Here is a 19,768-nt window from a genome sequence, read left to right as displayed (position 1 = left end):
AATCGACGATCAATCATTTGTGCCAACAGTTTATTTTTATTGTGCTTTACAGTTTATAGTTGATTCTGTTGATCGTTAGTTTCGTATTTATTAAAATATTTTATGCTTTTAGAACAGCAAACGTTCTTCGGTGAAAGTTCTGACGATGGTTCGTCAAAATCAGGAGTACAGATTTTGCCCCACCCACCCACCCAATGAAAAATTATCCCTAACATGTCCCCACGACGTAAAACGTCTTTAGAACAATTTTGTCGGCCGCGTTATTATCGTTTCGTCATCACCCCTGGGCGCGTAATCGGTAGTTTTTCAAGGGATCGCGCGGTGTCCACGGCCGATCTTCGCCGTCGGCAATTATCGGTACTACGTGGGCGGACGGACGCGAAAATGTCACGGTGTTGTGACGGACGGTGATGTGCGCGTTTTTGGCAAACGATCACACGAGATTTCGCGGTCCCGCGCGTGACCAATCAACCGAACTGTGCCGGCAAACGTCGCGTGACGCGCGGTCGCTTCTCACCGCCTGGTCGCGTGCCGCACACGTCGGGTCTAATTAGTTCTTCGCCACCGCGGTCATGAGTTTCGCGATATTTTACCGAGCGCGTATACATCGTGCGGACGTTACCGAACGATCCAAACGCGCGCAAAATGATTACCACAATACGTCGACCTTATACGAAATCCAGTTCACCGCATGTATATAGGTGTTGTAAATGGAATCCGAGCGCAATGTCAACGCTCGAATCCCCGGCATGAACTACCGTCCCGAAATGTAATGAGGAAATCGTTCGGTATTCGTAAAATTCGCAGAATTTAAAAAAAAATTAAAACAAATGTCGGCCCGACGTTTTTCAGGGTCCAGTGCGTTTTTTTATTAAGAGCGAATGGGAGGGGGATGATCCTATACCTTCACGAGGTATCCCCTGTAAGCAGTGGCGGATTTAACGGTTATTTAGTCGGCGAATGCCGACGGGGCCCCTTCCTAAATTATTTACTGAAGCCCAAAAAAATTATAGTTAATTTTTTTTAAATTTTACCAAAAAAAAAATTATAATACAAACTGTAATATCGTTTACAAGCAGCTTTGTAAAACGGGGCTAAGAATGTTAGTAATACATTTATTACGAGGCCCCTCTTTAGGATTTGCCGACTTCATTTGAACCTTTAAATCCGCCACTGACTGTAAGTAGCGTGTCCTCAGTATAACCAATGTTTATTATAACTGCGAAACCTATGATGAACGCATGAAACGAAATAGAACCAACAGACAGCCAAACATCATTAGACCTCTTGACTTTTCCGGTGAAAAAAGCCCTTATAAGGGCTACCTAACAAGCGATTACTCTCCGTGAAAAAAATCACGTAAAAATATAAATAAAAAAACACAAAAATAAAAATAATAAAATCAAAAAAACAAAAAAAATGCATGAGGCCATTTTTTACAGGAGTATATTTAAAAACGCATTTTAAGGTACTTGTTTTATCAAAAATGTCATCGTTTCCTCTCTGCTAGCCCAAATTAAAATATTTAAATCACTTAAATTAAAAAAAAAAAAGTTTTATTACCCAATATATTACCTTAAATATTTGTTCCATTATAATATTTTTAGATATTCTATTGTATTAACTATAGTCGTTTATATAACACTTCGTGACTTGTATTACAAAATACTTTTATTGTGGTGTCACCGAAGTATCGAATATGTAGCCGATGAAATGTATGATGGCGGAATTCTATCTACAAAAAATCGTGATGCAATAAAAATTGGATATCATGTCTCTTTTTGTTTCCAAGGTTGTAAGACCTATCCGGCCTGAAATTCACATAAAACTACAAAGTTATCCGATAATAGTAGATTCGACTAAACATCATCAGCCGTTGTAATAAAGTATAAGTAACAACTCTACGATCAATCTGTCCGTAGTCATAGTAAAAGTCAACGACTATATTATTACAAAATAATAACAACTGTATTCAGTAATCGGTCGACGAATTACAACGGTATTCGGTTATCACCATGAGGCTGATATGTTCGTATTGCTCATTGTCTATCAATATAAATAAAAATAAAAAACATAACAAACAAAAAACACAACAACGACATTTAGTCCCATAGTTTTCAACTTTTAAAATTTTATTAATCGATGATACTTATTGAATAATTTATCAATTATATTGAGAAATTAATATTTTATTTTCCAGAGTATAATAATTATTTATTTTGGTTAGGTTTTTATGTATAAATATTATAAACAAGATTTTAGGCTTCGACAGTATGATACACGAAAATCGTGAAAACTACCGTAATATATGTCTTCTATTGCAAATAGTTTGCAATGATGAATACGTATTTTTATCATATTATCTGATATTCAATTATGTGAAACTAATCTATTACTCGCACAATATAAAATACTGTCCTGTCACGATAGCTACCCCTTGTGTTTTCAATTCAATTTAACAATATCAACAAAATGACGCTGACTTACAGTGTATGGGGTGACATATCACTTCCACTTTCAATTAATAACAATTAGTGAACGGAAGTTGCTATTAGCCAACCAACATTAGGTTCAATTTTATTTGTCTGTGGAATTCTAATATATATATACATACATAGCAATAGCAGCGTATAAAATAGATAAATAAATAAATAAATAAAAATTAATAAAAAATAAAAATAAAAGTCTATTATTCCTTGACTAACCTAAGTTCATTGCAATTGTATAATATTTATTTTGTGGTATGTATACATTTTTTATTTTAATAACCATTGTTAGACTTGAAGGTAATAATCTGGTACCTATATTTCATGGAGGACAAAATCACACGTCCAATAAACCGTTATGAAATGGTGGTTCGCAATTTATATACGTAGCGTTGTATAGTTATTAATTTACAAATCAATGAGTGGATAGATATATTCACGTGTAGTTGGACCTGGGATCTTAGGCTTTAATCTATTTTGGCTTCCTTAATTGACAATTTTTGTTGTTACATTTAAAGACTTTTTTATTTAACTCTCTTAATTTTTACAATTTTATTGCATTTGCTTTTACACTTGCGGACCGCACCACCAAACACAAGTTGAAACCAGGATTTGGACCTGCGGGCTAAAATGTACATACATCAAAGTTGGATCTAGAGAGGTTAGCCATTTGGGAGATCGTTGTTCCGGCATTTGTTCGCGACGGGCTCGGTCTGTCAGTATAGGTTATCGAGACGGTCGAGGTAACTCAAATGTTAACAATAGATTCGCCTCGACCGTCGAATATTTTAAATCGGGTTTCTGGACAATTGTATGTATACTCTTATATAATGATGTTTATTTTTTTAGACGTACCTTTTTCGACTTCTGCGTTGATGTTAATGGTGCGCAACCGTAGTTCCTCGTTCTCGTACAACATACCCCGGGACGCACTCCTGTCCAGCGTCCGGTTCGGCTTGAGGGTGGCGTCGCGACGCCGGGATCGCAACATGGACGACGTGCCTGCAGGCGGAGCCATACCGCCGCCCAGCAAGCCGAACACCGCATCGGCTAGACTCACGCTACCACTTGGCGGCTGTCAAACTTCACTAAGCTCCTGCGGGGCACAATAACAGTTAAGATTTATAAAACAACAAGTGCTGTCGCGGTTAGAGTGTTAATGTATTTTGTTTCCGGTCATCGTCCCGTGTCGTGAACGGCAATATTTCGTACAAATACACGTCTACCGACAGCCATCCCGAGTTTGGTGCACTTACTCTTTTCCAAAATGTTCAACAAAACGAGTTCCTACGGAATCCTACGAAATCGAATGAGTGCTTATTTTTTCGTTTGAACGATTCGGTTCGGGTTCACGTGCGAAACGTTGACGACACGAAATATTGTCACGAAGCATATTTTCGGCGCCGAATCAGAAAAGGCACGTATGAATCCAATTCACCGATGTGACAACAAAAGTGTGAAACTATTTCGATTGAATCGCCGCGACATTTATTAGATAAACGTAACAGTACGCGTTTGCACGCGCGCAAGGAACTCTTTCGTTCCGAATGCGTTACAACAGTACGCAATTGGTATAACGTAATGGAAATATAATAGAGATGACGAAAAGGACGCGTGCGTCGAATTCACGAATGACGCGTACCGTTCGCGGCAGTAACATATCGTTTTTCGGAGACGTATAACGAACGAGACGTATAGTAATAACAGAGTAATAAGTACGCGAATAACAATTATTCTGGTAGCGTAAAATGATTAGAACGCGCGAGTGGATTGAAAATATCGTGCGTACCAACTCGGTGTACCACGGTATACGATGCGAACGGTACCGCGGTAACGCGAAATTATATCAAAAAGTCGTATGCGTATCGTTCGCGCAGCATCCGTAATCTGCGCAGCGTGACCACAGCGGCGTGACTAGGTAAAGGAAAGTTTGTCCGCTATCTCGTGTCTTTCATTTTTTTTACGAGTTATATTCGTACGGTCCTGTGCGCGTGCCGCGAGCGCTGTAAATCGCGTACGATATTGTACACGTGTGGCACGCGAGACAACCAGCGCCGCCACACTGGCGCGTCGTACACGTGAATCACGTTAAACTCTGCAACGCAGTACACACAGATATTACGGACATATTATCGTATACCACATGGGGTATAGCGTTAACCAAACTCGAGTGACCAAAACTAATCAGTCGATGGGACTGCACGAAAATAATTACAATTTAACAATGTACCTTTTATCAACAATCGAATGCAACGATTACCAGAGCTTTTTGACTAGCTTGCGTTTTTCGTCTCGTTTTAAGCACCTATTATTTACTTTTTACCGTCTTCGTTGTGATCTATTAACTAAAGTGTATGCACATAAACCCGTACGTACCTATACATATAAAAGTTCTGGCATATGCAACAATGTATTTACATATATACAAAACCTTCGGGCTTTGATTATGGTTGGCAGTATTTTTCCAACCAAATATTTCGAATAAAAATAAAATGTTCGAAAAAAAATAAGTATTCAATAGAAAAAGTATTTAAAATATCATTGAAAATACTTCGTTCTAAAAGTGTTTAAAAAATTATTCAATACTTAAAAAAGTATTTGAATACTTTTATTCAAATATTTCTACTCAAATACGTTACAGCACTGCACACAAGTCAGTCTTGGACTTACGGAGCATTCGAGGTGTCATATAGAGAGCGTTTCAGAGCATTAATATATTACAATAATTACACAGAGCATTCCAGAGCTTTACTATATTATAATTATTATTGTACTTTGTTAGAGTTTCTCATATAAAAATCATAGTGGATTTTAAGCTGAGTGACATTTCTTTTTATTTGTAATTGGGCACACCAATGTGTTCATAACACGGTGTATACGTAGATACATATGAGTCGATTAGAGTTAATTAGTGTAATATATGTTTACGCTATCTCGTAAAAAGACCTAAACGGTCATGTTTTATACCGGATAAGTTGAAAATTTGTTTAAAACGTATAATGAATCTTAGATCTACGCCATATCGTCCTAGGCAGTTTTCAGTTTTTACTGTAGTTTTTTCGGTTAAGTTTATTTTAAATTTAATTTGTTTTAATTGATTTCCGTTATCGTTACTCGTTAATCAATGAATTTATTTAAAGCAAAAGTTAAATTTTTTTCGAATTATTGTCATTGGATGCAAAAGTAATTTGGTGTATTCAATAATATATAGTAAATTTATATTTTATATTATATATATATTTACAATATGTAAACATATTATATAATAGTCAAAGGAGATATTTTATAATTATTTTAATTATTTAATTAAAAGTTTTATTAGAAATCAGGTGAAATGAAAAGACCACTTGTTTATTCAATTTTAACAGCTTACATTTTTTTATATTTTTTTTTCAGTACATTTCAGCTTCGTGTAATGTTACGGTTCAAATTTTTAGTTATTTGTTTTATCATGTTTAATCCCCTGTTTTAAAATTAAGAGCAAATAAGTGCTTAATTTTTCTAAAAAAAAGTTAGCGATTAATAGTAGAAGCTTGGTTTACCGCTTCACTAATAACCTCCAAAGCTTGGTAAATTAATTAACGGTTTTAATTAAAAAAACTAAAATACATATAACTTAACAGAGATCAAAATATCAATAATTAATTTAACATTTGTGCTTTCGCAAACAATTTAATTATATATGATAGAATCGCATATTTTATTGGTAAAATTAAATAAAAAGATAAGCATAAAATATTTTTTTGGGCAGATAAATTGATTATTAACGAGTTATTAAATATAATTAAAACTATTACTATTTAAATATCGTAAATCGATTTCGAATTACGGTCACTATTGGTAACGGTTACTAGCTAAAGAGCATTATATTTCTATTGGAATGTTCTCTAAAAATCATTACTTATACCCAATAATGTCATAAAAATTAACTGAGTAATGAATTTGGTTATTTTTAAATGTGCTCTATCATTATTTTTTTTTATTATTATTTTAAAACATGCATTATTTTATGTTAGTAATATGTATTTTAGAACAATATAACATTCAAAACGTTAATAAAATTTAAAATAATCAGCACCGATTTATTTAATCTAAAAAAATAATTAGAAGAATAAAACAATTTAATCAGCTTTTATTGATATAATTGAATATATTCGAAAATGATCGATAGATAGTGAACGTCTGGTAAAAAGTTGAAAAATAAAAATAATTTTAGACCCCAAAAAACTGAAAATATAACTATTATCTTTGCTTTAATTGGGTGTACTCGTATTATAGATAGATTTTAGATGGATAGATAAAAGGATTGACCATTTATACGTATTATAAAATATATAAATGTATATTTGGTTCTACAGATAAAATTTAGAAACGTACCGACATATATATATTTTATAAAATACCTCCTAAGTATATTGCTGTTATAATATTTTGGTCTTGATTTTAACCAATCAAACTTTGGTCTTATTTCGCTCGATATGTGTGTTACTGAAGTTAAAACGCTCCTTTCATTTTATATTATACGAACCACGCTTGAGTTGGTATAGTGGCTTACACATTCCATCTCAATACATTATTACGACGACCGTTATTATTTCTAAAATTTTGAGTATTACTCTTGTTACTTCTTACAAGAGGAAATTGGAAAAAAAAAGGTCATACTCGTATACCTATTACAGTTTTCTTTTCGAATGGGATTTTTTCCGGTTTGTTCTGGCAGGAAATTAAAGAAAAACAGATAAACAGAGTTTGTTTGAAAAGATAACTTCGAAAACATCAGTGTTTTTTATTACGTTGAAATAATAAATATTGTGCATTCGAAATGTCCACACTTAAATCTTATACATCACATGTTTAATTGTATTTGATTACTTTATGGATATTTCTCTGTAGATGCTTGATGTTATTGTTTTTGTATGGTCAACAAACGCATTATTATGTAGTTTTACATTCGAATATAGTATACGAGTATAGTGCAAGTTTTCGAATAAAATATAACGACAATGAGTTATAAACAAAAGCTGTGTTTACATCGTTTTAATAAAAATAGTTTCATTGACCAGAAAATTGCTAACCACGCGTTGAGCAAGTCAGAAGAATGCTGCATAAATTATTTGTACTAATCATGTTCACTTTTTTACAAATTGTTATAATAATGAGTTGGTGTAAGTAAATAAGGGGTGATTATGGTTAACTTCCGTTCGTGTTTCTGTGTTTGTGTATGTGTGTATGGGGGCGGGGGAGAAAGTTCGCATAAAAGTCACTATATCGGAATTATACAGGCACAGAATATATAAGTGCCTCACTCAAGCAAACTGCAATGTACTTAGGGCACTTGATCAAATGGCTATTTCCTAAACCGAACGAGTGTGTAACTGTGATAATGCAATAACCTACCCTTACGGTACCCATGCAATGCTGTTAAACACGATAGTTATACACAGTATATGTAATTTGGTATATTATGCATACATATATATAAATATATATTATAATTCTAACGTGTTTGAATTTTAAATCAGCAATGATTATATTAATATTAAAAATCGTGTTTTAATAAAGGCACTTAAACAATAATAAAAATATAATAGTAATTAATTATTATAATAGCATACACTTTTGAGTAGTTTGACACAGTGGCGTATTTGACTTAATTTTATGAGGGGGGGGGTGGTAATAAATGGGCTGCATCCGAGTTGGGTCCGAAAATAATACTAGTTTTAAATTTTGTACGAATTGGGTTCGTGGGAATAAAATGTTTTGTCTGAATTGGTTCCGGGCGTATCAAATGATGCGTTTGAATTGGGTCCATGGTCCACGTATTTATACAATTATATAAAATAACTATATTATATAATTATTATAAAGTACGAATATGGATTAAGGACGTACTTTCTGGCAATAAAATGATATCTTATCGTAGTAATATACAGTACGAGAATAATATTTTAGATTAGGTATTTTCTGCCGTTGAAATAATAATCAACCAGATGACGAACGATTACAAATATTCACGGAATATTTATTAAACAATTATATACATTCTGACGCTAAGTTCCCTTCAAGATTATGGTCTGAATTTAAGCCTAGTACAATAAGAACTACAAACGCATGTGAATCCTTTCACTCACACTTCAATTCTATGTTTTATTCTGCTCACCCAAATTTATATCAATTTATACACGTTTTAAAAAATATTCAAATAGTTGTTTATATTAAAATGAGAAGTCCAGAAGGAAAAAGAAGAAACTGTATAATATCTAAGGAAGAATTCGTAAAAGAAAAAATGACAAAAAAAATATTAAAAATTAATATTATTTATTAAAATAATTTATTTAAAAAAATATTAAAAATTAATTGCTACGAATTCGTAAAAATTATGTCTTATAAATTTCAACCCTTAAATTAAAATATTATTAATCATTAAAAATCAGATGGACAACGAACGATTGTAAATCAGGAAAAAATTAGAAACAAAACATTTTTAACCATACCTGTAGTAACTATAGATGTTATTATAGACAGTCCTAAGTCTGTAAAAATGGGAAGGAAAATGTTTTTTATGCGACCCAACTCGTACAGTAGACTGGTTTACTCAGGACCCAACTCGTACAGTAGGCTATTTTACATGGGACCCAATTAGTGAACAATCTGAATCATGGGACGCAACTAGTATGCGCCAAATAAATGTACGATTATTATACACTTGTAAAGTACAATATTTTTTTATATATATATATATGCTTATGTTCTTGAATATATACCTATTGGTCCATTTTATACATGCATCTTTTATACATTACACATCTTGAGAAAGGTAAATAAAATACAATAAAGATCAAATTACAGTAAAACAATATTATATTTATTAAATTATAAAATCAATATTTCTTTTTTTTTTGATTTGTGAAAATTTATCAATAATTCTGTCAATATCTATATTAATTGATCTGTGCACATGCAATAAAGCCAATCCATTCAATCTATTTTGCCCCGTTGTGAATCTAAGCCATGTTTTTAATCTACATAAAATAAATGAGAAATTCAAATATAAGTACATTAATATAATTTGTATAATCTAAACATTTTTACAAACAAAAGATACTATTCAACTACCATAAACTAGAAAATATTTTCAGCAAATTTAATCTATGATATTTTTTAAATTAGTAAATAAGTTACTTTTAAATTAATTTTAATAATTTATAAAGAATTTTTATAGCAAATTATTGTAATGCTAACAAAAAATATTTTTAAAATATTAAAAATATTTTCTTAACATAAATTTATAATATATACAAACAACTTGGGCAACGGGGAGGACGATCGGGGCGATTACCATCATCCCCCTCTCCATCAAATACGCCACTAGTTTGACATGGATTTATTAAATACTTTGATTCCGTTAAGACAAATAAATTGTATATAATGAAATTATTCATGTCAAAGTATTAAATATGAATTAAGTGTACACCATTTTAAACGGACAAATCGAATAAACAGAATCAACAATGCATACAATGTATGTTGAAGGATAACGATGTTAATATCACTGTCTCAATTGTTCGAGTTGCTGCTGTCAAAGCATTTTCTTGGTAAAATCATTTTTCACCCGTTAATTTGACACACGTTTTTGTCCCTTTGTTATTTGTGTCCCACATGCATACGAGAACAATACCATATATTAAAAATCATTATTTTTTATTTTTTATAACTGTTATTGTAAACAATTGCTAAGTGGTGTGTGTGTGTGTGTGTGGGGAAAGGGGTCGTGACGAGAACAGTGAGAAAATTGTTTTCTCTTTTTTAAGTTGACATTTATTAAGATCAATTGGTCAGTTTCATCAACCACTGTGAGACTCTTCACAATTACGACTTAATACCAAGGCTCAGTTTGTATTTTATAACAAAAGCTAACTTCATATTTTTTTGTCAACCTTTTTTTCACAAAGAAACTGTTTATTATTTTTTGTGTATCCATAATAAGGAATATTATTTTATTCGACCTGTGTTAATATTGTATGCTTTATTTGGTGCCGAATGATCATAAAATAAATTCAGAATTATCTAAAATTTACTTCTTGCAGACTTTAAAAAACGAATTAAAATATTTAGTATTGATTTTAATATTTAACATAAAATTTTTGCTAAAGTCATTTCCATAAGTTTTATCTTTTTATGTTTGTTTTCACATATGATTTCATAAATTTTTAATATTTTTTATTTTGCTAATAATTTATACTCATGTCTAGTCAATGCGTTTTTCCAAAATTTCTCAACATCATAAGAAAATCTTTTACAATATAAATATTACGATCTCCGAAATTTAAATTTTAATAAATTAATTAAAAATTAAATTAAAATAAGTAAATGGTTAGTACTCATGAATTAATATATAAATAAATATACATAAAGTCAATAAAATCGCGATTTTAACTTTGTATACCTGATAAATTTTTAATTCGAAACCGCTAGTACTTTCCAAATGCAATAATATTTCTCTAGGCTAACCATTTATTTATTTTTATACATAAAATATTTATTTATATTTTAATTTGAATTGATTAAAATTAATTCATGATACTGAATAGTTTTTAAATGCCATATACATTTTACATTGGAACATAGAAAAATATTCCAGTTATGAATATTGTACATACAATGGAAAACGGCAGTTCCTATCTGTATAATTTTTTACCACACAAACGTAAGACAACTAAGATAAAAATTATTATAGAAAAACTACCAAACCATTGATGAAATTTAATATTCTTGTTGTTAGGTTTTTTTTTAATTAACAATTAGTATAAATAATACGATATACAGCAACTGTTTATATATTTATGTCAAAGTACAAAAATAAGCACTCTTATTATTATTATTATTATTATATTTTTTTTTTGTGGACTGAATAACCGACTGTAACCGTGAAATAACCCTTGTTCGTTGTTTTATATTCCACCTGGCATCCGACTGCAGTACGGTGTTTAGTGAAAACTGAGTTATGAAGTCACGTCATTGTATTGATTGGTCGTCGGATATTTGTGGCAATGAGATTAGTGTTGTACGTATGTATTATTAGTATTACCTCCTGGACAGAACGCGAATTAGTCCTTTCTACTCTAATGACACGTTTTCATGCCTATCTATAATTACTGTCGTGTACGTGGGACGGTCGCCCAATAATTTTCACTCGTATAACCGTTACACGCGTGGTAGTTTATACCATAGCCGTATGTGCACCCTTGTAAAAAATACGTGGCAAAAACAAAATATGTATACAGCCTGCTCCACTCCCACTCTTCCCCGGACCGAATATGCAATTATTCGCTATTATGGTAATACGTTTTACGTAAAAGTATTTTCATTTCGCACATTCGGATTTAATCATGAAAAAAAAAAATTATTATTATTATTTTATTTTTTTAATGTGCATTATTGCAATCATGTTTTACCTTACGATTTTACGTTTTCACCATGAAGTTTAGCGTGTTTGAATAGTAAAACGTATAAATAGAGGTAATATTGTACAGCTGCAGTAATAACGTTTTTACCTCGAAAAATGTTCCCATTGTTTTTTGTGTAAATTAATTTTTTTTGTTAATAACATTATAGTGGGATTTTTTTTTTTTTTTAAAAAAATGATTATCCATGAAATGTATTATAGATGTATTATTAATTTTGTGGTTAATGGTGATAATAGGTGGTTATCAGTTTTATCCAAATAATTTAACTGTTATTTTAATAAAATGTCGAATATTACACGATACTAACTAATTGCATGTTTTAACAATCAAATATTTTTTAATACCAACAATTTATATTGATATACTTTTTTTTTAAATATTTTTATAGACCGCAGAGTCTGTAGTATTAAATTATTATCAATTGTAATACTTATAATAGTAGATTATTTTTCAACACCATAACATACACATATCACACAACTTATTCATAATTAAAAAAAAAAAACTTTGTTCGTTGCATAAAATAATAATTTTAAACAAAGCTGCAGAATTTACCCACAACATTTTTCCTTCAGATGGAAATGTTTTGAAATGAAAAATGTCAGGCTCGCAGAAAAAGTTTTGTTTATAAAATCTTGAAAACTTGACATATTGCACATATTAGAATAGAGGATTGTAATATATAGGATAGTTAGAAATGAGAATTTATTTATTTTATTTTTTCGTCACCACGAAGTCGTAGTTTTATTAGATGTTGTCAGATTTTTGATATTTCTGATTAATCTAATATTGAGCCGGTGGTATAGATTTAGAGAAGAGCGCATCACGACATTCCTGGTGTCGAAACATGATATTATTTAATTCGAATTCATTTTGGTAAATATCACGGCTCGTTGTATTGTATATAAATCGAGTAAGCCAATGTTTTTAAGTAAAAGATGACGGAAGATTTATGTTACATATAATATTATTATATTATTACGGACTATTATGTAGTATAAAGTAATACTACGACAAAATGTGTTATACGATGCATCATTTAATGGTATCACATATACGAAAGTTCCAATAGTGTGTATATAAATAAATACCTTCGAAACTGGATTGATGTGTGAATTGCGTATGATAGCTTTATAAAAGGCTATGCGAAAAATAATCCGATCACGTAATATCCAAACATAAGACCATATTGTGCGTAAAATAAGAAGTATATTCTATGGAAAAAGGATAATATGTACTGCACAACATACATTATATACGACCAATGGATTATTATTGTAGGTACCTATTACTTGTATTACATTAAGAAAGCTGAATAGTCATAAACCCTTATTGTTAATATATTTATACAGCACCGGATTTAGGTAGTTTGACGTCTGGAGCTAATAAAAATGCAGTACGCTTACATAAGTAAAATTACGGAGTAAATTCATGATTTTTTTTCTATTTTCCATAAACTTAATAGCGCCTTTATACCAAAAACGCCTGGGATAAGCATACCCATTTTCTCACATAGATTCCACATAACATATATTGGTATAAATATACTCGTATATATGAATAGAGATTTATATAAGCCAAGTCCCCGATGATTCAGTGGTTGGTTTATTTTAAATAATAGATTGTGAGCTTATCTATTGGTACTGCAGCCGAAATATCCAAACTATTATTAATTCATAAAATGGTATTAATTACAATATAAATAATAAAGTTTTGTGATTTTTACCTTACATTGCTTGGATTAAAAATGTAAAAACAGAACAGTAATCCCATTCCAAATTTAACCTAAGTACACAGACATAAATTAAACAAGCACGCAATGAAAGTTGTTTTCTTTTTACAACATGTTTACACATCTCACAAACTGATGTTAAAATGTGTTTTAATTGATATCTTTAAAGTCCTTGCCCTATTTTTTTTACAAAATATGTTTTAAGCTTTTTGCACATATTTTTAACATTTATTTAATCGATTTATATAATTTACATTTAAAGAAAACAAATCTTAGACTAGTAACACAAATTTTAAAACCACGAAACTGTAACACATATTATAAGTTATATGAAACATGAAAAATATAAATTCTTAAAATCTTAAGATGTAATGCTTTCATAATAAAATATGTTTTAGATAATTATAGAACAATTCGTTAAAAGCGTTGTCATGTCCATCCGTCATATTTTTGGCTGGTAAGTATGTGTTCATTGTCATAGATTTCATTTTATATTTATAAAACAATTTTTTCTCAATTATTATTAGAAAAATAAATTGGTCAATGTCATTATGTAGACAGTTGTTTTTATTGGCAATAATAAATTTAGTGCATAAATTAATCGTGAATACTATATTATAGGTTGAAATACTGTAGACCGTTATTTAAATCGTTCTTTAAATTTTTATTTAAATACTAAGACGAGGAAATGCTTTTTGTTGTATCTACAAAAATGGAAAATTTTTCGCAATAGTTACTTGAATATTGAATTCATTTAAAAATTACATTTGATTAATTTATACAATCATATTTATAACTTATTAATTATTGATGATTTTTCATTTTCTTTATAATATAGACTTTAAAGACATTGAATTAAGTTTTTTTCTAATTCAGTGTTAATAATTTGTGGATATACAACACAACTCACGTAGATACATATAAAAGAATAATTAAATTGAATAAATAATGGTCTAGAAATTAAATTGATTGTTGTGGAGCGCTATCAGTAATACTTGAACAGTATTGAAATACTCTACACGCTTCTCTAAACATATGGGACAATCACTTCATTTTTCTTAAGTAAGTGAAACGAGTAAAAAATATTTAATCGAACACTTAACGCATACCATAACGGTTATTGAATCATTATTTAATATTGAATTCATGCTTTAGAAAAACCTTAACAGGATTTATTTTACCGAAACGTTAAGTATAATAGTATAAAATTATAATAAAATATGACACATATCGATACTTAAGAAAATATGATTCTTTAGTAAAATATATTAAACTATATTTTTAAAATACCAGAGAAAAAAAATAGTTATTATATAATGATGAAAAAAATATCTAAACACTGTACAACTTACTGGTGACAGAAAAAAATATTCAAAATTTAATTTTTTTGAAACTCTTTAATAATCATGACATAATATTTTATTACAAACCACCAAACGAAACAAAATAAAAAATTATATGCAAACCTCAAAAATGTGACAATTATGAACAATTATACGCATAAAATGTTTTAATCTTCAACTTAACATTTTCAAACGCATTGTTTAAAAAAAAATGTATTAAAAAAAAAATTGGGAATTCATAGAAATCTTATACTAATCTGTATATTACGATTTATAATTGTATGGTCTTATATTCAATAATCAAACAGAACCGTGAACGATATCACGTAGAACCCGACGAGTTTGTGGCGCAATTAACCATGGTAAACTTGAAACGTCAAACAACAATCGTATAACGGAGGCATTTACCATTATGAACAAAATATGTAAATACCTGTTGGGTACGATAATTATGTTAGACTTTTAAGTGTGCCGTATTTTCGACGAGAAAAACGTTTACAATCCCGCGCAACGCTTTTCGCACAACATTTATACTCGTATTTTTCGTAAGAAAATAATTGTTGCTCGTTTACCGACCTTTTTCCGTCGTTACCGTATCGGACCATATTGTTATTATCTCCAATTCGTACACAGACTACGACGACGAACGATTCAGTGTCAGTGAACACACGAATTACAACGCACGATCGATAAGCGAACGGGGGAAAAAACAAGTAAATAAACAATAATTATAATTAATATCGCGACGGATGTCAACGGACCGTTAGTTCGCGACCCGCGTGCTCTCGGTCGACGTCGTAGTGGCACAACACGGCGAATCCATCTCGTCCCCGAAGTTATCCATTTCAAATGGGCGTTCGCACGTTACTAGCGAATTGAAGATGCCCCCCATTGAAGAAATCCGTGTCCTCCCCTCCTCTACCCCGCGGTTTGGCATCCGCTCTCGGCTTTTTTTTTTTCTTTCGCAGCCAATGCACATCTTTCCTCTAACTAGCGGCGACATCATTACTGTTATTAATATGCAAAGTGTTTATCGACTGTGAACAGTTGACGAACACTTGGCACTGATGCCCGATTTTCGCTTCCATATCCTCTGTACACGCAATGTTTACGATTGTAAAATTTACAATTTATTAGGTAATTATAATAAATTATGATTTACAGTGCAATACGTACACAATACGATACGTTCACGTGCTCGTGATCAGCTGCGTTTTTAATAAGGCAAAGGATTTTTTCGTTTTTCGTAATACGAATCGTAGTGCTACGTTTTTGTCTTTAATGGGTGGAAAAAATGTTGGCTCGTTTTTTCACTTTTATATAAATATGTTTTTTTTATATTTTTGGTCATAAACCAACGCGAGGTTTGAGTATTTTCTCGTGCTTTTTTTATGCTGTTCATGCATAATTCATGTGTAATATCGCGAAAGGGAGGTTGTCCGAAATTACAAGTATTCCCTTTTTGTATTCTTTGGAAATTAATGTTAACGAATTCAAAACACAACCAAAAATACGAAGCAGAAAAAATTATTGTTGTTTAACTTTATTGAAAAATTATAATTCGGTTTCAAAATTAGTTTTACATAATATTCGTGTTGTAAAATATACGCTGTCGGATGGGTTGGGAATTCATTTAAATTTTTACTCATTTAATTGTAGTCTATCGAACTAATTACATAGCAAAGCGGTGATTTTAAATACTTTAAAAGTCGAAAAATGTATTTTTTTATTAATTTAGCTTAACATTTCATAACTTATTTTTAATTTCACGTGAATCTCAGTTTAAAAATAATTTATTTGTTTCTTTATTCGTCATAACCGTGTATAAAGATGTATTTGTTTTGTTATAAATTCAGTATTCGTTATAGCCGTATAGTAAACGAAATCTACAGACATCATAACAATTTAAATTACTCAGTACCGAAACAATGTATCAACCTCGTTAAATTCATAATTCTTATATTCTCTATAACCTATTTGGGGCATTATAAATTATAATAAACATAACTATTTCCTATTTCCTATCTGGTATCAGATATAATTACAATTATGACATTAATAAAAAAAATATGTTTTTCGTGTTCATAAATATCCATAGAAAGTTAACGTAAATCGAATTAATTATGTGGTAGTGTGCTTGCTTCGTTCATAAATATACGAAGACACTAAACTAATGATTTATAAAATGTCGGTAAAGCTTATAATCTATGTATAGTAATACATATAAGTATACAATAAATCACTGTTACTCCGCATCAACGTATATTATCCAACACTGTTGAACGCAGAAAAAAATCACAAATCACTAACTAACCGTTTACCCTAAAAAAAAAAAAGAAAATATAGAATGTGCTACGTTATAAATTTAATACAATTTGTATTTTTTTTTCCTTAATATTTTTAACACCATCGAGGTGTTTTAATAAATTTAGCTCGAAAAATAGTGTCGAATAGAAAGTTCTCTAGAACTCAAATATTTCACGATTTAATGAATGAATTGTTTAAGCCATTATTTTCAGTTCCACATTGGTTCTTTATAAAAAAAAAAAAAAAAACTTTTAAACATTATTTTATTTCAGGTGTCAGTGAAAAATCAATTCATTAAGAATGTGAAATCTCTAAATCTCCATTGTAACATCATCTTTTAATGGGATCATGGTATTTTTTCAAATTACTGAAAATCTATTGAAGTAGAAAGCACAATCTTATATACCATGTCCAAACATACCGTAGAGGTAGTATGAGACTCAGTTATATTTTATTTCTTAAATTACCCTACTCAAAATACGTACAAATTTTGCAGTCGGAAAACTTCTATTTTCTACTCATATTGGTCATTTGAAATAGAGAAAAAAACAACTGTTTATTGTGTTCTTAATCCATTTATTGTTCTTATTAACTTTTCTATTTTTTCTATTTATCAACTTTGTAAAAATTGTTTAATTTCAATTACTTTAATTAGTGTAGTGGGACAACAATTTAGGTAATATGTATATCAGTATCGTCTTCAATACATTTCGATCGCGTGCAATACCTTTTGGCCGCGGCACGTTCGTTACAGACCATCAGTGAATTTATTACAAACTATTTACAATGGACCGAAATCAAAATAATTATGCGGTCTATGTTTTATCGCGACAAATTAATATACGATTTGTTCTATCGTTGTTTCCTTGCAGACTCGACGGTCTTATGAGTACGTATAGCGGAAATAAATTGACAGTGTATCCATTGATGTCATAGATGTATATTTTATATAATAGTGTTTAAAGAATTGGCCAAGCTTAATATAACTATGCACTGTTTTTTCCATCGTAGATGTGATAAGTAGCACAAAGATTTGGTTTTTCTTCGAGAGTCAAAACTTGTCCAATTTCTTCTCCACTCAAAAACAATTTGTAGTTCATACTCGTTTGCATGCCATTCGTTACTTGGATATATATACTATGAAAGTTTTTTACCAACTTCCAGAATATTGTATTTACATAAATTTCAGTACAAAATTTAAATTTTAACCTTAAGCTACTTTACGTGTAAGGTAAAAAGTCACAGGTGCACAAATAAAAACGAATATTTTGTTTTTTAAAACGCACTTAGAAAGATCAAATAGTACAAATAGTACGATGAATGATAAATTTCATGGATAGGTGGAATTTTTTTCGAATAACATTAATAATTAAAAAAAAAAATTAAAATAACAATGGATAAAAACTATTGGAAATTCTACAAGATCACTTTATTTATAAACATTTTTAACTTAACCACTAAATGAATTTTTTATCTTTATACCTCTAGTGCTTCTGTAGAATTAACAAAAATAATAATTACAATTATAATAAACCGCATGTTATGTGGTGGCTATCGAGAAAAATACACGTCATTAATACTTTTTCTTGGAACTTCTTCAAATTCCAACACTGACGACACGCACGACCGATGTTATGTTTTCCTGTCTCTCCGACTGTTATAGATATCGCCATGCATCGTTAACGTTCATCAAACAAACACCTAAGGTTTGTAACGTTTCAACGGCGTATAGGCTATACCGTTTTACGGTAATTTTTTTTTTCGTATTTCCAAATCCGATGGATGTACGAGTAATCTAAACGGAGGAAAAATATCTTTATGATATTATTTGCAAAGCACACGTGAACAGATCCTTTTTACAGATGTATAATATGACCAGTTCGTAGCAACTTAACATTTTAAATTAACAATTTCAAAGCAAGGCGTAGTAAGCATTTATTCTATAGATTTGCACAATCTGTATATACACGATCCGTATATGTGTTTATGTGAATATATATTGAATAGAATATACATTTAAAATTTTTATTTAAACCTCGAAATATTGCTACACGCTAATTTAGTTTTTATTTTCACTAAAGCTATGTTTTTTATTTACCTTGTAAATCTAAGTCTGAAATCCAAGCGGTTGTTATTGTGGCACATCGGTAATAATCGCACAAAGAAGGCTTTTTGTATTCAAAATTAGAATCAGTAAGCACTTTTGATGAATATCAAAACTGTTTTAGAAAACATACAGTTGTTTAATGTCACATAACCTTAAATTATTTTACTTAATACAAAGCGATTGCTTTATGAAAAAAAAATAATATCAAATTTAAATATAGTTTGACGTTAAATTTGTTTGAAGTTGCTGTTACATGCTATATGAGCGTATTTTATTTCATTTAAATTATCATATTAATATAAATATAATTAATTTGAACGTGACTT

The 19,768-nt window shown here is 30.3% G+C and overlaps 1 protein-coding gene across 2 annotated transcripts in view; it reads right to left on the bottom strand.

The window, feature by feature from the left end:
- Window positions 1–15,882, bottom strand: part of LOC112685934 — a 46,759-nt gene extending 30,877 nt beyond the window's left edge. Inside the window, exons 1-2 of one of the 2 annotated variants that reach the window (XM_025557994.1) lie at window positions 15,605–15,882; window positions 3,342–3,582 (exon numbers count right to left, since the gene is read on the bottom strand). In XM_025557994.1, the coding sequence (XP_025413779.1) occupies window positions 3,342–3,504 (163 nt within the window). In that variant the 5' untranslated portion in view covers window positions 3,505–3,582; window positions 15,605–15,882. Of the gene's footprint in view, window positions 1–3,341; window positions 3,583–3,742; window positions 4,399–15,604 lie in introns of those variants that run through there. The other variant, XM_025557995.1, reaches the window with a different exon arrangement.
- Between the last annotated feature and the right edge of the window lie 3,886 nt (window positions 15,883–19,768).

This window comes from Sipha flava, unplaced genomic scaffold (genome assembly GCF_003268045.1).
Source record: "Sipha flava isolate LNK unplaced genomic scaffold, YSA_version1 299_pilon_pilon, whole genome shotgun sequence".
NCBI lineage: Eukaryota > Metazoa > Arthropoda > Insecta > Hemiptera > Aphididae > Sipha > Sipha flava.
Note: the sequence above shows the minus strand (reverse complement) of the source record. Positions and strands in the feature narration are given on the sequence as shown.